We start from the raw sequence: 21,593 nt of genomic DNA, 5'->3' as shown, positions 1-21,593 counted from the left end.
TACACTAAAAACAATAACAACGACATTTATTATTAACCACTCACATATGGTGAATCTTTGAATGTATAAATTGACCTTAAAACGTGCATGTTTGTAAATAACATGCTCAAAAATATTCTGGCTCAAAATTTAGACCTAATTAAACTCATTTTTCTTTTTACTAAACTAAAGTTTAACTGTTCCAAATGCAATTCTGCTTTTTGTGCTCAATCCCCAAAATGTCCTCCTCCAACTTGTAAGTATCAACTTGTCTTGGGTAAAATGACAAATTAACATTCAAGGTGTGAGTCGAACCCAACCTCTGATTGATCCATTATTGATAAAGCGCTCTTTTGTAGCATAGCGTAGTTGAGCAGCAAAGCAGGCATTGAAAATGGCTTGTTAGTCTTGTGCTAAACAACAGCACTGTCATGGTGACAAACGGTCTTTTCAGAAGGGGAACAATTGATGCATCAATTGATTCTTTCATTGAGCGGCCAATCTGACAGCCCGCACGACAAGTGGATGCAATCTCGTCAAACTGTTGGGTTTCGGCTCTCACGCGCCGACTGCCAAGAAAATACACGCAAAGTGGAAAAACAGTGGACGAATGGATGACAAACTCCATCTATGTGAAGGCCACTTATCTCACTGGTTGCCGTTGCTAGCCGTACAATATATTTTGACTGGGATGGGTGTATAGATTTGATGTAGAAGAGAGGTGGGCAAACTTTTGGGCCCAGGGGCCATATTGACTTTAAAAATTTGACAGATGGGCCGGGTCAGCACAAGATACGATACATATAAAAAAGTGCATCTGTTAACAGTACATATGAAACATAAACAGAAAAAAGGACTAAAGTATTAACATACTCATCACTTATCATGAAAGTAAAAAGTATAAAGTACAAAGTAAAGTCAAAATGAATGTATTAAGAAGTATTAAAATGTGATTTAAAAAAGATAGAGGGGCTGTAAAACACGTAAAACAAATAAGATTGGACACAGCTACTGCCATGATGTAGAAGCTAAAATACTATGGTGCCCATCGATAACTGTGAAAATTGGAAAAACTGGTCTATGTCGGCTAGGTTTAAAATTAGATAACTTTAAATAACCCCTATTATTAAATTAATGACACTTTCTTTGATAAATAATTTAAATATTTTTTTTGAAATATATCTTTTTTAAATGGACCTAACAGCATGCAATCTGGATTAATAATAAAAAAGACATGACAAAGCTGTACTCCACTTTTGAATCATTTGGACATCTAGCACTGTCAATGGTAGCCAAAGGTTTTCTGGCCAAGTTGCACTCCAGTTAATGTATTGCTAATAAACATTCATTCATTCACTGAATGAACCCTCCAACTTCAAATGAAATGGACACCATGTGTCCTCAAAGACATATAATTCAAATGAGTATGCAGTAATAAAGTCCTAATTTATTGATTTATTTATTACTGTATTGGTGCAGTATCATTGTTAGCCAATACCTCACAGCCAGGAGTCATTGTAGTATGGGGATCCAAAAAAAATGGAGTAACACTACATATGTCAGTATGTAATCATTTTAAAATTATATTTTAAATAAAACCACACGTTACATTACAGTATTGGCATTGGTAGCCAAAGAATTGTAGCGCAAACCCGCAGAAATGTACTTTTTTATAATCTGACTCTCTTGAATCAAAGAGGCATCTAGCTGTCCTTTTCCCAATGGCATTAACACAAACAGCTGCGCCACCGCTGCGAGTTAGACGAACAAGGTGCGAACGGATGGCGAAAGTTATGACTCGAGCTATTTCCCCGGCCAGATGTTAACCGGGTGGCTGTTACGAAACACAGCGATAAATCAGCACGTCAACAAACACAAATAGTTGTCGAAAAAAAGGACGACAAAAGGTGCCAACTCACCCCATTGGGGGGATATGAGGTCCATCCCAGCTCTGCCTGAGTCTCCTTTGAATTCAGCAACACCACTGCAAGGAAAAAAATAACATGATTAGTTAAAAATATTTATACTGAAATGTTATATGCATAGAAGATATTTGATTGTAAAAGTATCAATACGTGTTTTTAGGGTTGACTTGATTTTGCACTCATTTTCTAGAGCATTTCCGGCCCAAGACAATATATATGACATTCTAGTTAAAATAGAATGTTTATTAGAAACACTATTAAAACTGTCTTTAATGATTGGACGTCCATCATCAATTTTTAAAATCACATTTCATTTCATTTTTCTAATTCCCATAGTATGACAATCTTCATCCGGAATGAAGAAATACAGCTCCTTGACTTTGAAGCAGGCTTGTCAAAACAAGCACATTGTGTTGTTTTATAGTTTGGCTTTAATAGTGTTGTTCCATTGAAGACTTTATCATCGGTATTGATCTGTGCCCAATAAATTTGATTTCGGAGGCATGCTTGAGCTCTCAATAGGAGCAAGCGGCCTTTTCAGCACCATGGATAGCTCACATGTGAACTGCAATAGAGACCAGCAAAGTTATTAGTACTAACTTGTAGATTTGCTCTTCTTATCAGATAATTTAGCCACAGATAAGAGTATAAACCTTTTTATGTGGTGGGTTCCATTTTTTTACATGTCAAACAATATTTTTCCAACTTTAGAAAGGAACAATACACTACAATTGTTGCTAAGAAATGATTTACAGTAAGAATACCAAGAGAATTATAACATTTCACTGCCATTTATCATGATATACGTCCAACATCCACCTAATTTTATAAGAAAACCATATTTTTTCATACATATATAAGGGTTTCAATATGACATGCAGCTCAATTAGCCTGAAAAATCCATGAATCAACCACACTGGATTATAAAAAGCAAGGGTTATTAAGATAATGAGGCATACTTTTTAAATAAATTTTGTAGGTCAAAAGCTGAGACCAAAACACAGCAAAACTTTTCCCTATCCAAATAATCCCTATTAATGATGACTAATTATTTATGAATCAACCCTTGAATTAGTCTCGGCTGTTATTGTGTCACAGCAATTCGTCACCGCTAATGGTGTCCGCTTCTTTGTCCTTGTGCTGTTGTGTTCTCCTTTTTTTTCTTTTTTTTTTTTGATTTCCAGTATTTGTTCCATATTTCCCTTGCAGACCCATTAGCGAGCCTAACTAGGATGTGATTAGTATTTGTTATTATGTGATCACAGTGCCAACTATTTCCTCTCAATAGCTCACTAAGGGAAATTTCTCTCTTGGCATAGTTTGCACTTTTGTTGACGTTTTTTTATTTTTTGCCATCTTTCTTCAGTTCCATCCCCTCCTTTGTTGATTAGTTTCTTTCGCAGTGTTTGGCCTCAGCAGTTCTTCGGCAACCTTGCCCTCTGCCGCTCTAATCTCCTCCAAAAGCCTCCATTTTATCTGCCTAGCGCAGATGCCTGCTTTGGTCGGCCGCTGGTGTTAACCCAAAAACAATAAAGTTAAGTGTTTAGTAAATGATCTCTCATGGTAACGTGGAGGCTTCTGGAGTTGAGTTGGAGAGCGGCGCGGTACGCTTAAGGGACGACTTTAAAAGACAAATCAGGAAGTAGAAAATGCTTCCGTCTAATGGCGTTCGGGCAATTTGTCCTCATAAAAAGTAATTGCTGTCCTGTTAAAGTGCGGCTTTTCGGGCAAGATTTAAAGTCGGGGTCTCAAACTTGTAAGGCGATGGACAATATTTTGCAGCCCTTTGGACTATGGTCTTTAAATTGGTTGTCATTAGCATGTTTGTGATCAACATAATGATATTTAAACTGGTTTACAGCATTTGCAAATGATGCAAAAAAATTGGGGAATAAAATGTACAACAATTGAAGGAGTAAAATTTAAAAAAGTGCACTTTTAAAAAAAATTACAACACACGAGGGAGTAAAAATTAAGAAAAATGTACTTTAAAAAAATCTACAACACACATGGGTGTAAAATTTTAAAAAGGGCACTTTTTAAAAGAATGTACAACACACAAGGGAGTAAAACTTTAAAAAAGTGCACTTTTTTTAGTATTAGTTGCACAACCATAAGTGCGACTTATAGTTTGGAAAATACGGTAATGTCATTTGACTGGGTGCGTTATTAGATTATATAGTCACTATATTAATAGATCAATAGGATAACTTCTTTTTGGACAAAATCACATACTAGCAATCATTTACCAGACAATTCAACTAAAATTTAGTCATGTGACAGGTCTAGCAATAGCATAAAAATGTGATATCACAGCCCACACTTTGCATTGCAGATGCACAATAGAGCCACACTATACCAATCTCCCATCCCACGAGGACGCTCCGCTACCGAGCAAAGCTGCTGGCAACCCTCGGGACCTTCCGGGATACGTTGACTTCAGCATTCAGCTAAAAAAGTTACCTGCTGTTTGCGTCAGCAGTTTGCGGCGCAGTTATCATTGTACAAGGTGAGCCGTATGTGTATGTATTATTTGTCTCCCCAGATCATATTCTCCTGAGAATTTCCTCACCAAATAGAAAGTTAAACACAGCGTTATGTTCAAACAAGCCACAAAATGTTGCCCTGCTTGTGTAAGGAATATAATTGAGTAAACATGAAGTTTTAAGCTAAGAGTCAGCAGTAGACAAAACGTTTTCTCTAGCGAAATGTGGTTATTAGTTACACAATGATGCCAAGCCGGACAAAAGGCAAATGGCGTTAATCCATCCCGCTGAAAGGGCTCATTTTTTATTATACGCTTCCGTCATATTCTATAGTTTTATGCCGGGATTTGCGGCCGGCGTTGGCTGTCCTCCTCGTGACCCGCAGGCTACTTATCAGTCAGTCGACACTGAGCCAACAGCAAAGAAAAGCGGAAGAGAGAGAGCACTGAGACCTGGATAAGCGCAACGCCCGCGCTTAGCTGGATGGCTATTGTCCGCGTATTATCCCGGAAAAAGAGTGAGAGGGGTATATTGAGACTTTGAAGATGGTGCAGAGAAAACGGGCCAAAAGAATATGACTTACAGGGAAGTGTGTGATAGCGTGATTGGGGGAGTAAATAATGTTTTTTTTTTCAACTTGGCTAGAATTGCAGAGGCTTATTTGGAACTTTTTCAGCGGCATTGATGGTATGAGGCGACCAATCTATTTGGACTGATTGGGTTGGCAGGCGATTGCATGGTTGCAGATTAGATAATACAAATTAAAAAATGCTGTGTTGCATTTGAACTGTAGCCTCACTTATTCACTTTCTAATAGCAATGATATCCTGCAAGTTTCATGAAACATACTGTTATTCTCGAGTTAACCCAAAAATGTGTTTCTGACCTCGGACCCCTGACCTTTGACCTTTGTCTTTTGGGGTCTTTACCACAAAGTAGTTAATTACCTTTTCTGTTTTATATTACACACATGCTGCAAATTTGATAATCATTTTGTTTGTTTGTTATTTGACTTCAAATAGTAATTCATGCTACCCATTTCCCTTGCATTGTGCATTTACTGTAGACATTTTTAGGCATTTATATACTTAAACATCGAGCTAAACCATGTGTGATGACTTTTTCAGTGCAATTAATAATCATAAATGTCCAATTATGTGGCTTTTGTCCTCCTTAGTTTCAAATTTAAATGATTGCTTCACTGGGAGACTTAGCAGTAAATAAACGTTCTAATTTTTGATAAATTTGGACATCTGTCATCAATGGCAACCAATAACTTAACAAAAAACAACATTATTAAATCTAACCTTACATAGTTCCCATCTTGAATGACTTTCAAACTTGCCAAGAAGTCATAAAAACCGTTGCATTGTATCAGTGACAGTAAAAAAATACACAGTAGGGTTATAAAAACATAATAAAAATATGTCAAGGAAAAACAAAATCATTCAATATTCACACTATCCCATCACAAACATTCTCTTCCATACAATTTCCCTCAAACCTTCAACTATATCTTCCAAAGCTCCATTTGCAAACATACATGACACATTCAAAACAAATCACATCATTTCCAACACAACACTATTGACGCTTAAGGACACTACTTATTCAAACCCCCCCCCTTAAATATTGAGACCAAATCAGCCTAGAGCTTACTGTAAATTCACCACCGTACACATGGACACGGGCGGTCTAAATCTTAGCATCTTATATCTTCACGTGAGAAATGATCTTCCTGTTTACCGCGCTGCTAACGACACAAGCGGAACAAGGGCGATACAGTAATACAGTAGAAGAGATAAAAAAGGATAAATGGATCAGGATATGAAGTGTCACATAAAAACACAAGCAGGCCCATAAAAGATAAATGCTTGGGATAAACGGACATAGGCGCAAATCAAGGAGCGTGCACGCTACTGCCTTCTTGGATAAATGGCGGTAGGAAGCCCACTTTGTCACGCGCACGTGCAAGAGGAAAGGAGCAGCTGGAATAGCAAAGCGCATTAACTTCAAAGCGGGTTCTCCCGTTAAAAGAGTCATTAAACTTTCAACTTGTGTAATGTGACATACTGTAAAGAGACTAGGCTGTCCTCTCGCTTAAGTCCACCACGCAATTAACTCGGTGATGAATGGTCGCGTGCTCGGCCAGTGCGTGTGTCTTTATCTTTATAATCTGGGGGAATAAGCGCTTGAGACGTGACGGGAAATATAAAAAGGGGGGATGTGGTGGGTGGGGATGGGGGGATAGCTAAAGGAGGGATATGACTGGGTTTAGTGCTTTCAAGTTGTCTAATAATGATGTGGATTCTGGTTTGTCTATGGCACAAACATTAATGCACATTTTAGCTCTTAATCTCAATAGTTGGTGACTAATCCAACATAGATTAATATGTGAATTATCATGTTTCCAATCAAAATGGCTCGGACATCTATGGATGTCATTGGCAGTGAAACATGAGCATTAAATGTTATTGTCTTGAGTCGATTCTGTATAAATTGATTGCTGGATTCCTAAAGGATGTTGCCTACATGTTAGAGAAATTCAATGCAATGGTAGGCATAACTAAGTGTGTTTTTTCTGCGTTTTATGCAAGGTATGCTTTATTTTTTCCCATTTTATGCAAGATATGCTTTATTTTTTTCTTGGATTTCATTCATAGACATAAATTCGTCTTACGTAATGGCATTTTGTACTTTTTACTTTGCAGTTTCGTACACGACAAGTCTAATGTATGCGCATATAAGCTGTACTCTTGATTCGGTCATTTTTTTCCAACAAATACAACATCTAAGTGAGAAAATACAGTAATACTACAGAATTTTAGTGATTAGTTGAATTAAATCCACCCAGTCAAAATGTATTGAAAATAGTCTAGACTTGTCAATGAGTTAACAACAAGAGATACAAAAAAAGAAACGTTTTTCGCCATTCAACTGTTCCAAATCAACTCCAACCCAAATTCTATCCATGAATTATTAGAATTTTATAGTAACTTTGACTAACCACTCACGACCAACCAATCCTTAAACCCAGGCTACCTTTCTATACATCTGCAGAGAGAGACTGCAGCTCCCCCCAAAGAGGATACGCGGTATAAAAAATACATGTCTTGATGGATGGAACAAGAAGTAGAACGTGACACAAAAAAAAATAACACAATAGAGGCTCTCCAGTATTTCGCATTGGCGAAGATTTGTTGGGGGAACAAAAATGGAAGTGTGTGTAAAAAGAACTCCAAAAAAAAATGCTACTTTGAACAGTCTTTATATGTTTTGAGATTCCAAACTAAATATTTTTGGAGATAGCAACCTCAGTAGAAAACATCTACAGGCAATTTAGTCTGTAATTAACCTAATTAGCGTGGTCTAGTGCAGCAGAGGAAGCAAGAGCAGACGGGGAGAAGCCACACAAGCCCGAGGGCAGAACACGAAAACTCTGCAGCGGCTTTGAAATGGAAGGGAAAAGTTTTAAAAGCATTGACGGGAATAGACGTCAAATTTGTTTGAATCGGGAGATGCTGGCAGCTGTAAGAGAATATTTACTATGTTTAATGTATTTGTTTTTCAATAAAATAAAAATTATATACAATTAATATTTACTGATGTCTTTTAATGAATAAAACCAAGTTAAAAATATATATATATTTATATGTATATATGTATATAGTATATATAGTATATATATGATATATATATATATATATATATATATATATATATATATATATATATATATATATATATATATATATATATATATATATATATATATATATATATATATATATATATATATATATATATATATATATACATATACATAGTATCACAGTATTTGTTTTTTTCATGTCTTAAATTTAGAATATTATTTTATTTGAAAAATAATAGGAATTTTGCCTTTTTAATGAATGAATATCTAAAAAAATAAAAGATAACATTTGCTGTTTCTCCCTTTAATAAAATATGATACAATAAAGTTAGTTTTCCTTCTTATTATACTTTTTTAGTCAAAAAGTAAATGTATATAATGATAAAAGAATGATTAAAATGATAAAAGAAAATATCTACTATCAAGAGAATGAAAAAATAAGGTCACCAATGTATGTAAACAACAGTTGTCAATTCATTTGATAAATGACAAATCGGGTAATTGTGGCACCCCTGAATTAATAATTTGACGTCAAACAATGTAGATCCGACATCCAAAAAGTATGATTTGCTTGATTTCTCCCCGTACATTAAAATCAAATAAACAAAAGACAAACATAAAAGAGAGCAGCCAAAGGCCAAAAGGGACAAGTGTTTATTTGAGGCTTTTAAAAGGTTGCAATTAGTTGTGTGGATTAACATAGTGAAAATGCCAAGAGTGCTTCCGGATTTCATTACAGCCGTGTAGGCGAGGACCAGCTTGAGGTTAGTGTTTGGATTGGAAACACAAATGTACTCAAATATAATTGCAGCCAGCTCCAAGTGTGTCTTATGTAACTGGATAAGTTGGCAAAAAACGGGCGTAAAAATAGAAATTTAACTCATTGGCTGCCATGGACGACAATACATGTCCAATCCATTTTATCTCTGTCAATGTCAGGAAATCTAGTTATTTTTCCAAGCTCTGTTGTATGAATTGTCAATAACTCGTATTTAAAAGAAAGAAGTGTTTTAGAAAAGTGCAAATACTTGAGATCGACAATAGAGACAAAGTATACTGCAATAGTATTCAAAAGTGTCCAAACATAATAATCAGTCAATGATGACAACCTTATGTTGATAACCATAAAAAAGCCATATAACTACGCAAATGACTGTAAAGCTAAATTTACATTGGGTGAAAATATGGGAAGAATTTATATAGTAATAGCACTATATTAGTATATTTCGTACATTTGCTCTAACATCAGAAATTAAAAATGTAAGGAAAATATAAAGCCTCCCAAGTACTACTATTGTAGCACAAATGTGTACATGGACATTTCCCACTCAAACTTGTGTTTCTACTGCATAGTACATCTAGTACACATTCATAATTGAACATGCAGAATGTCCATATAACTACATAGTCCATGTCCATATATTAAAACGCAAAGAAGAAATACAGCAACAAAAAAACCCACACAAACGAAACTCAATACAACATTGTTGAGGAAGATTGCCGGACATTTGAAGTAAGTTTATAAATGGAAAATTAAAGTTTAATACCCCATTCTACTAATGAAAAACTAATATAAAGAAAAATACTGTGTTGGGACAAGAATGGATTAAACTAGAATAATTATTTTTCCATATATTCCAATATTTTTCTTATTCCGTCTACTTTTTTAACAATTTACAAATAATCTCCCACCTCAGAAACGTTATCATACCAGACCTCCCATTTACAAGGCATTGGACAGCTTTCCCCTTACATGCCAGCTACCGATAAAGAATCTTTGCTAAAAAATGGCACAAAATCACTCCGTCAGTGTTAAATAATCCAAGTTTTTCCACTTCCTTCCACTGCAGTAGCTTTCTTGCCCATCCTGCTGGATGTGCAAGTCGCTAGCTAAATTATTTAACTCGACACTCGTTCTAGCCGCTATCTCGACAGGGGCCTGCTGAGACCCCCCGCAAGACAAATCGTTGACAGAAACATCATCATCTCACGTTATCATTTCCAACACCTTCATCCCCCTTTTCTTGCCCACGCCTTCATTTAGCCACCACTGTGTGTTGATTTGTCCCGTCCAATCTATTTCTCTGCCGACCTCCCTTAACGCTTCGCCTCCCGTTTCTCTGGTTCAAGAGGTTGAGGAGCAGAAGGGGCTTTTCTGCTGACAAAGTTTCCCAGTGAGTGCAACTTGGGAGATACTTTTAAATTAAAAAGAAAGCAAAGGAAAAAAGGTGGTGTTCCCCAACAATGACTTCAGCTCAGCCACCTTCAAACTTGGTGTTTGATCAATTTTGTCCCCCGTGTTTATTCACTGAAAGATAAATGATTGAGGGATGCCTGCAGCTCTACAGATGCACATAAGGGCTGGTGGAGGGTAAACGCGCTTAGAAAATAATGTGCTTTAACCTACAAAAAGATTTGACTTTGTTTTCCCAATGAATAATCGGTTTGGATTTAAAAATGTTGAATGTTTTTATCCTAATCAATAGAAATTATCTTTAAAAATAGGACTAGTATATATTTCTGTATGCATGTCAACATGTCTTGTGGTAGTAATAATGAGGGTGATCTTACTTTGCGTTTTTTTGTATATCGCGGTTATGTCTGGTGTACATTAACCTCAATATTTGAGGCAATACTGTAGTTTCATTTATTTTATTAAGGTACTATTAGTAATAGTAGGACACACCAATATTCCAAAAAAACATTTGCATATAAGACATAGGACAGTAGCACTCAGAGTTGTAGTAAAAAAAATTAAACTACTAGTAGTAGTAATAGTAATTGTGATAATACCAGAAAAAAATATTTCAAAAGTATTCCCAAGCAAGAAATAGAAGAATACACAAAAGCTCTTTGTATCCTGCTAAAAACATCATGTCGAGTTAAATCATCAATGCTTTAAAAGACTCATTTTAGCAGTATTTATACACAGTGTTTGCACTTTGTACTCCCCAAAACACGTCATGCCAAGTTATATCAACAAACGTCCTTGTAGTACTTGACAGCAGTTCTCCAGATGCACACACAAGCTTATAAAGATCAAATTTACTTCCAACTTGATGTGGCTTAAATGTATAAAAATATATCAATGTGTCAGGTTCATCATATTTTTGTTAGAACAGCTTAGTTTAATTTATTTTGGACCTCCCCTTATTCAGTTAATCCTATTTTAAAGTAGTAGAGTATTCCCAAACAAACACTTATCACACCATGTGCTCTTCTACTACTACTTTTCTGTTACTGTCAGTCCTCTGCTAAGTAACCTAGTCTTCAGTGGCCAAGTTGCACAGACAATTAATGAATGGACATGATTATAAAATGATATTTCTTGATCAGTCACTAAGAGATTTGACTGTAAATCTTCAAGCCACTGAAAAACTGCTTTGCCAATCTACTCAAGCATTAACAACACCGACAACATTTCCTCAGGGGAGATATAAAAATGTATGCGGTATATGCATGCATGCATCATTACTTCGTACTTCTTCCTGGCCCGAAATATAAAATACATTTGGCTTTCTACGCATAGACCGGCGTCCATCTGCCAGCAGTCTCTGCTCCTTTCCAATAACTTCTATCTTCAAGCTATATAATAGTAATATAATGTTTTGGAGATGGCACATGTCAAAGCGGGTTAATACACAGGCATTAGCCATCTGGCGAGTACGTCAGTGAGAGTGGATTATTTCACATTGAAGAATTATCGACCCCCTCGTTAAAGCCACTTCACTTTAGGGTTAAGCCGAAATTTGTTAGTTTATGAACACACAACATGCACACAAAATGACAGTAAATCTTTTAATACGGATCAAGCGCCCCCCCCCCTTGCATCTAAATGCAAAACCCAACATTTGAGCCGAGCTATATTTAAGTTTGTATTGTAGAAATTGCAAAGGATGACACTAAAATGAAACATGATCGTTCACTGCCATTGGCGAAAAAAGGCACAGTGGGGGGGTTATCAGTCGGACCATTTGTCAATAGTCAGTAGTTTGACCTTGGGGATCAATGGGACTGTCAGGCAATTCGTCAATAGTGTCTACAACTAGCTGTATTGAGAACAGAGAGGTAGAAGAAAAGATAGCTTGGTCATGGCAGTCTATTAACACAACAAATGTCCATAAGATGCTAATTCTATTCAATAGTACAGGTTTGTTAACAAACAAGTCCAAATCCAAGTTTAAAAAAGGACATTTGCCAATTACCCAACGGCCTTACAAGATTCACTAACTGGAAGGGACTAATGAGAATTTGTTTTAGTACCAAAATGACAGTGAAAAATGCGCAATCCATGAAGGGCAAAGGAACATTTGTTTCTAACTTCCCAAGATGATTAGAAGATAGGAACACTGCTTTAAAAATGGTATTGATGCACCACTAACTTAAAAACAGAAGGAAAAACTAGTACCAATCACTTACTTTTTTACTACAGTATACAACTACGACCAGAGGACATTTCAACACCAACCAAATGTTAACAAAAGTTTGACTTCTAGTGTAAAAAATACATTAAACCAATTTTTTAAATCAAACCTAATTTATGCCTATATCCCCATAATTAAATTTTCTACACACATTGACGCACCACCAAAAAAAAAAATCCATAAAAACGACCCCCCCAAAACTATTTTAGCAGCAGGTAATCATATTCTTAATCAAGACTACACTACCGACTCCTCACACTTATTAATAATCAAGCCAAATAAATAATGCAGAGCACAACAGCGGCCATAAAACGTGAATAGTCGGGATGCCAAATTGTGCCAAATGTGTAGCAGCAGTAGGCCAGTAATTAATGAAATCAAACAAGTGCTCTAATGAGATGCTAAAAACGACGTCTCCAACCAAAAAGGCCTAAACTAGGTAACGCTTGCTCCACGAATCCTCACAGTATGTCCTCAAATAACTTATGTGCTAACTCCGACTTATGCAAATGCGGCGGAAAAGGACTAACGACGCAAATAAAAAGAGACAAACACTTTTAGTCAAAAGACAGGCGATTTAACAAAGTCTCAGTGGCCCCATGGGAGCTTATGGCCCGACTCGCATTGTTCTACCCGGCGCCAAAACCGCGTTTTCCTCCCACCGAACATTATTCTGCGGTTTCTCCACAGCCAGCTGTTCATTTGTTTATCTGTTGGCAGATAATACAACAGAATTAATCTGTTAATACCTCGATTTTTTTGTAGTTTTTTTTTTCTTCAACACACCAATTGGACTGTTTATGTAAATGGAGCAAAAACAGCAAGATTGGCTTCGGCGGCGCGCCGTAGTTGACTTGGAGGATTTAATTATCGCGTCTAATTACTTGCTTTGCGCTAACTGTTAACCACAGGTCTGCCATTGTTGCGGCGGATACTAAAGACGGCGGGTGCTGTCGGTTCTGCCTGTGGGCCTCTGCTTGCTTTGCTTCATGTTGTCAGTCAGCTCGAGTGGCAGTTTGGAAAAGATTAATCAACAGGATGTAGAAACCAGTGTGTTGTTTTTACAAAGCCTGATTGTGGAAATATCAGCTCTAAAAGTATCCAAATGAATCCAAGATGAATTGGTTAGTGCATAAATGAGGTCATATTAGTTTGTAATCATACTACAGGCTATACAATTGTCCATAACTCTTGAAATGGGAGCATTTTTAACTCATTTACTGCCATTGATGGTGTTAAATTTCCAACGCATTTTGACAGGTAGGGAGGAATAAATGCACTTTTGGTTAATAATCTCAATGAATTGTGTTTGAGCTATCCATAGATTTATTGGAGTCTTTTTTGGGACTTCAAACTTCAAGGCGTCCAATCCTTTTTGGGCCAGTTAAAATGAGTTAAAAAGTATTTTTAATTTCTTTCAAACATCATGTACAGTTCATACAGCAAAGCATGTTTTCGACATTGCCTCAATAAAATGAAAGCACAAAGCGAGGGGTTGTCATTAATCTTTAAATTAATCTTGGAAGCAAAATGGCATCTGGTGTAATTTATAATAGTCTTGCACTGACGGCTACAAACACTTTTTGAGGAAAACAAAACGTTTTTATATTAGCATTAACAAAGACGCAGTTAACACAAGTTTTCTTGTTCGCATTGTCTAAATAATACAGATTAATTTACTAAATTTCCAAAGCAAATTTAATGTACAGATTAATTTAAAAAAATAATTATTTAACACAAAAAATGAAAACAAATGTGTGGATTGCTATCAAAGTTAAAAATTGTTATGCGTATAATGCATCCTGACAATTTAAGTTTTGAGCCAAATTGAGCAAATTATAATATTAAATAAATATAATATTAAATAATTGGCGACAATTCAGTTTAAAAATGCATTTTTCCATGTTTTTTTTAAATATACATATTCAGTTCCAGTTTGATTTCCTGAAACTGCGTCCATAAACATTTGACAGCATCTGGGTGCTTATTACCATCTGCCCAAAGCGCCTGATGACAAATGGCTCAGTCAATCCGTCAACTATGATTTGCAAACAAGGCCGCAAAATAACTGCAGGCGCCCCGCTTGCAAAATAAGGTGTAGCTACATTTGATCCAATCTCCCATCCGAGCGGCTCCCTGCAGGTGGGCCACCGATTGGTCGCTTCCCGTACAGCTCAGCCGTGTCAACAAGAGAAACGTTTTGACACTCTGATGACCCGGAAGACCTTTTGCTATTAAATATCGTATTGCTCAGATACAGTTGGATCCAAATTGTGTATTTTGTATATGGGAAAAAATGCCAGTAATCATATTTTAAATTGAATCCAAAAAAAAAAAGAAGATAGCTTTCCATTTTAATTTATTTTTAAATCTTATTCATTAAAAATACTATTATTATTATTATTCATGTTTCTTTGAAAATCAAAAATAGCTTTCAATTTTTGAAAGAGCAAATAAGATTTTGTAATTCCGAACAAAGCATTTTTTTAAAGTATATCAATCAGAAAAGATATTTAAAACTAATTTATCTCCTTTAATGTTGTTGTTTGCAACTTTTAGCAGTACTTTATATATATATATATATATATATATATATATATATATATATATATATATATATATATATATATATATATATATATATATATATATATATATATATATATATATATATATATATATATATATATATATATATATATATATATATATATATATATATATATATATATATATATATATATATATATTCATATGACTATTCTCATCATATTACCACTTTAATATCATAACATTATGACAATTCTCTTCTCAATGTGGCCCTAATTCCCTGTCTTAGAAATTTGCAATACAGTGTGAAAAATCATCCCTGCTCTGCACCCCAAGGAGCCATTTACGTCCCAAAGTAAGTCCTCTCCCTGCCACAGCCATTTTTTGTCCATATTTAAGATGGCTGGAGAATGGAGCAAGAGGATAAAAAAAGAAGAAGAAAATAAAATAACGGTAGGACGAAGATAGCGTGACAGAAGGTTAAGAAGATGAACCGCACCAGGGTCATAATTCTGAGGAACCTCTTGGACTCCCCATAGCACATGGCATCACTAATGAAATCTGTGCAGTCGCTCTCTGGGAAATGAGAAGGCGAGGAAATGAAAAAATAAAAAAGTACATAAATAAACAGGAGCAGAAGAATGTAGTAAATAAGTAAGGGCTGGAATTGCAGAGTAGTGCGAGGAAAAACAAACAAACAAACAAACACTGACAGTGGAACGGAATGACTGACAAGAAAAAATGGAGGGGAAAAAAAGGCAACAGCCTCATCTCAAAGATTTGAATTTGGTGACCGTCCCTGACTGAAGGGACGAGGAGCAAACAGCAGGCAATTCCACTGCAACACCCGACACAATGGCTGATTGAGGGCAAATTAAAATGCAAATGCAAACGCTTTCATTTTTCCAGATTCCACCGGCGAGATAAGCAAAAGGACCTCTGTTCATTTCATAAAGTGTGTGAGTGTGTTTATGCATTAATGCGTATATTTGTTTGTCTACTTTGGAATTAGAGGGGACAGGAGGGAGGCTGGAGGTGAGCTTGTATAAACAGATTACATTCGGCATTGTCCTCCTCTCTCAACTGCATGCCAATCCAAGGCGCTTCTCCTCCTAACCTTGGTGAGAAAACTTACTCGTGCTTGGGTGGGGAGGGTCATAAATTGACTGATTTACTAATTGCAAATAATGTATTCAAGGACGGTTATTGCTTGGAATTAATAGGTTTATTTTCTGGATTTGACCTTTATTCTGACAGTTTACTCAAGTGACATGATGACAGTATAACATTATTCTGGATTCTGGATTAATCGGGATCATCATTGAAAAAGCTCCATGTTCAGATGAATTTGATGTCTTTCATATTTAATGATAAGAAGTATTTTAATGGTAATTTTAGAAGTTAAACAGCTTCATTGACTTTCACCAAACTCAGGTAAAGTCAATAAATCTGGAAGAAGACTCATCTTGATGTTTTTTTGTCTCAAACTTATAAACCTTTCTCAATTTGATCTTAATCCCTCATTTTTACTCAAGTTACCAAATTTGCTTCCAAGTTTATTAGAATAAAAAAATCGCAAAGCTGGAATTAATTGTCATTTTTCATTCAAGAAACTAGAACTTTTTTGCTGTTTCTTGAAACTAAAATTAGACTTTAATTGACTAAAACTGCTCTACAACCATAAAATTTGGTAGAATGTTTTTAGGAAAAAAACAGTATACAGTAAGTACAAAGCCAATAATCATGTAAAAGAACTACTACTACTAAAACAACTAAATTACTAGCACCCACAGTTCAGATTAGACATCTATAATTGTAAATAACAGCCAATGTGTTAAATGCAGGTGAAATTGTATTAAAATCATGACTTTATATTACTAGCAAAACCTGACAAACTATAAAAAAAGTCAAAAAATGTCAGTAAAGTTCACCCAAGATTTCATGCAAAAAAAAAACCAATGCATTGCTTAAATATTAAAACAATACCGACAAAGTATGCAATACGAACAAGTGGTCTACTCCAAACTTTGGTCAGACAGAGCCACCGCAAATAGGAGTCACTTCAATTCCGCTCGGTTGGTTCACCCACATGAACATTCCCGGCCGAAGAAAAAAAAAAAACAATGACACTCCAAAAAGCCACGAGCCAATTTGCGCTCATGTAAATCTGCACAATTCTTGCCAATGAAAAGGATTCATTGAGCGCTTTACCGGCATTTAGTGATTTAATGGTAGGCCTCCTTCAAATGACCTTCCAGAAAGTCCATTACTCCAGCTTCTCGGAACACGCGCTTACTATCAACTCGAGACTTCCAAGGTAATTCGCAGTTAATTCGATCCACTCTATCCCTGAAACGCAGCCCCGCTTTAATTGTGAAGGAGTTAAGAGAATAAGAGAGTGGGACAGATGGAAAGAACAGTTGAGAACGCCATTGAGTCCGACGCCTGCTGTGCTAAAGTAAACCATCTCAACCTGACCTTGAGAGCAAACTTCCATCCATCGTGTGTAGATTCGGCAACAAAAAAGGCTAATTTTACATGTAGAATAGCATGTAAACAAATAATATCTTCCCACCACACAGTTAAAGAAACAGGCACTCCTCCATCATCGTCATAATAAACCTAGGTAACCCTATTAAAATCAATTTAACCGTGAAAAGGTGTACTTATATTACCTTACCTAAATAATGCACAAAACACAACACAAAAAGGCATCCTAGACTCGTATTCAATGCCAGGCCAAATCAATTATGTTTTTTTTTTTTTAAGCAATTCTTGGGAGAATGAACACGCACGTCAATGCATACTCAATCCTTCGCCGAATGCTGGAATGAGCCCAGATATTGTGTAGCTGAAAGCTGCGCCATCATTTCAGTGGAGATAGAGGGAGAAAATGCATTTACCGTTGTTATAATAAGGCTAACAAATACTTTTTTGTGTGTCCCCGATGCTGTGGAAACAACTTGAATGCTATGTTTGGGTTTAATAGCAATATATATGGCCAGAAAGCGACAAAAAAATAATGAATAAATCGACGTCACCCGTGTCAAATCGAGATTATAGTGAATAAACACCCAGCTCTGAAACTTTCACTTTAAGGTTTGTCTCTAAAGTTGAGCTTTTGTATCACATTTAGCCTTCAGCGATCAGCAAAAGAAATAAAAAGTACCTTCAGTACCATGGACAGCACCATGGACAGCACCAGACCTCAGTCTATTGCTGTCAATGCATTCCTGTCAATTAAAATAAGTTTTCCCCTGTATTTTATAAATATTTGGATCTTTTCTAATTGTGTACGCCGTACTACAACTTTTGCATGGGATTTTTTTGAACTACAATTTTTGTAACCCATTTCGGCTCTAATTCGGATCATCTCGGTCGCTGGTTGCAGACGGAAACATCATTGTCAACTGCTTATATTGTCATGCTTTGAGCACCTTTTCACTATATAAATGTATAGCGCATCAGCAAGCAATGTACCCAGACAGTCAAGTTGTCATACAGCCTACATAATATTGAATTTAGTGCATATTGATTGGGCACCCTGTCCATTTTGGAGAAAATGTTAAGACTTTTAAGTGCACACTAAGTGAGTAAATATCCATTTGTACATTTTTTTTAATCATTTAATAAGGGGAATTGCAATCATTATTAAGAGGAGCAATTGTCCGAGGTTGACAGGTATGTCAAGGACACTCAAATCGTTTTTTCTTTTTTTAAAGCGCATAATCAATTAGACCTCTTTGCTAGTGCTAGTGAATACTAACCACTTGTTTTGCTGCATCTTTATGTCACCACAGGAGCAGTAATTCCTCTCTCCTGATAGCAAGCGGAATAATAATGACAAATGAAGGTAAACACAGTTGAACGAGATCTTGAAGCATTCTGCAATTAGAGCTCCAGCAGGCGCTCGTGAGGGGGACGACAAAGCTTTCTAAGACGTTTCTAATCATCATCTTTGATTGGCCGGTGAGCGTCGTCATTGAGCGTTTTCCCAAATAGCCTCTTGACCGAACGGCGTGGAGGTGACATCCCGCGGAACGGCTCGCCGCGTGACCAACCGATTGACTGGCAGGTTAATTGCCCGGCAGACGGGAAAGAGAGACGGGGGCACCTCGGCGACCGATCGCCGCTGATGACACTGATTGCAATCACTGCAAGCGTGAATACAAAAGCGAGCAAACAACAGCACGTAGGTTGAGAGGCCGGAGCAATCGAAAGGAAATTTTAAAAAATGCCACAAAGTGTGACATACACATTCAGAATTGGGAATAGTTACATTCCACTGGGTCTGTTTGGAACTAATTTTAGTGGAATTCAATCCAGTACATGTTTTTGTTGGCCTTATGAAGACTAAATCTTGTAAAGTGCACCCCACACTTAACTGAGGATAGAAGTGGGAGTCATTCAGAGCTGTATATTGGGGTGTGGAGATTCCAAAAAACATTAAAGTTCCAGAATAGCATAACATAGTCATTTTTTGAAGTTGCTTCTGAAAAAAATCTTGAAAATTTAACTAAAAATGTCTACTAATGATGAAAAAATTCAAAATTTACCAAAACAAATGGAAATGTGCTTCCTACCTATTGTAGACTTTTAACAAAGAACAAAATATAATATTTGCATTTATTTTCTTCAGATTCATGAGCTGAAACTCTAAATCTGGCTAAAAAAAACCCTAAAAATGTGCACCTTATTTACACACTTGTGCAAAATCCATTCGACCCTCTGATTTCCCAACACAACCCACCAAAACCATCCAGTTCTCCACTCTATTTTACCATCACAAAAGCCACACAACCTAACTTTAGCACCCCATATAAAAGAACCTTGTGAGCCCAAAATCGATAACATCACTTTTACTGAAACCTTCGCCGCACATCGGCCCACACAAGACATTACGATCAAACTTATACAGAAGCCAGTGCAACCTAGGGCAGCCTTAGTAACTTTTCCCCCACATTTTCAGCCTTGTTCACACTTGGCATGGAACAACATTTGATTTTGGTGTACAAAGGCTCAGCTGGCCTTTTTTCTCCACACAAAGCCATTACACAATTCTAATAAACTAGGTGGAACAGCACTCAGTTGCATCCTATTGCGCGTCCAAGCTGGCGTTCTAACCACTTTGGCCCAACCGCTCTTTTATTTAGTGCTTGTTTATGCACCTCTCTGGGCACTCACACCCTTTTATTACAGGTAGTCATCGCAGCAGGGGGTGGGCTCTCGCTCCACAGACGCTTCCATGTCGGACAGTGGGGAAACTGCAGGAGGTCTTATGTCTCAACAACGGAGTGTTAGGCAAAGATAGTAAAAAATAGGGCTGACGTTTGTGAAAGTCATGGAAAGTATGTGGATAAAGACATGTTGTGACACTATGAGAAAATCGCAATATCACAAGAAAAAAGTTGCAATATTAGAAGAAAAATGTCACAATATTACAAGAAAAAGAAAGAAGAAGAAATAAGTCATCTTACAAGGAAAAGTGATTTATATTACTAATAGATTAGTCCTAATACTACATAACTATGATTTATGAGGAAAAAAAGGCACAATTTTATCTACAATTACAGGAAAAATATTCTCATCATGAGCTCAAAATGGTGCATTTGTATCTTTTCTTAATGTAATATGTATACATACAATGTGGCCAATTTAGCTAAATTAGATAAATACCATTAGGTAATGATGGTATAGATCCTTATATTTATATTCTTATACAAATATGACAAGATTAAAAAATCAATGATAAATGACTGCATCATAGATGCTTTCGATAGTTTTTAACCAAACTGCCATTGTGCAAACTATCTAAGTTAGCCAACTACATATGCCAAAAACTTATTTGCCATTAACCTTATAAACATTACGATTTACATCCCGTAATATGGTAACTTTTCCTAAAGCATTGACTTTAGTTTCTTGATATTACAAGATTAAAATTGTAATATCACGACGGCATTCTCGTAGGTAAAGGGTTATTCTATTACTCCACCATAGTCCCTTATCGTAAAACTGGCAGATTTATGTATTTATTCATCAGCGAGAAAGATGCGTATTAAAAGGTCGGGCAATTTTCCAGGTCGCTGGAGGCCAGAGGATGAAGAGGAGATTCTCAGGCAAACATCACCTGCGAATTTGTGATTGTATAAAATGGCCTAAGTAATGTACCTTATGTATACGCGGGCATGCGCCGGCTGCTGGCTAATGAGTTTGAAAGGTCAAACAGCCCTCAGGAAGATGAATGTGCTTTCCCAGACATGAGGGTAATGGTTTATGAGGCCCTGATGGACACATTCCCAACATGACGGTTTTTACCGATGCTTGATGGGGAGAAAGGGAGGGGCTAATACGGGCCAAGACAATGTGACTCAATAAGGAAATGCTTGAAAATGGTCAGTGAAGGTGAGAGGAGGAGAACAATTCGTTTTTTTTTTTTTTTTTTTTATTGGAACCAGAGCATTTCAGCCATTTCAAATGGAAGTTTGAATGTGTGGTATGAATTGAAATCTATCATTGACGATGATTGTGGTTTAATCGTACTGGTGTGAATTGAAGTGATTTTCTCAAACCATTT

At 36.4% G+C, this 21,593-nt stretch overlaps 1 protein-coding gene across 3 annotated transcripts in view; it reads right to left on the bottom strand.

Annotated features, from left to right (window-relative positions):
- Window positions 1-21,593, bottom strand: part of epha10 (EPH receptor A10) — a 117,480-nt gene that overhangs the window by 89,738 nt on the left and 6,149 nt on the right. For all 3 annotated transcript variants that reach the window (XM_077743242.1, XM_077743243.1, XM_077743244.1), the window contains exon 2: window positions 1,899-1,963. In XM_077743242.1, the coding sequence (XP_077599368.1) occupies window positions 1,899-1,963 (65 nt within the window). The remainder of the gene's footprint in view (window positions 1-1,898; window positions 1,964-21,593) is intronic.

The sequence above is a fragment of the Stigmatopora nigra genome, chromosome 21, assembly GCF_051989575.1.
Source record: "Stigmatopora nigra isolate UIUO_SnigA chromosome 21, RoL_Snig_1.1, whole genome shotgun sequence".
NCBI classification, from domain to species: domain Eukaryota; kingdom Metazoa; phylum Chordata; class Actinopteri; order Syngnathiformes; family Syngnathidae; genus Stigmatopora; species Stigmatopora nigra.
Note: the sequence above shows the minus strand (reverse complement) of the source record. Positions and strands in the feature narration are given on the sequence as shown.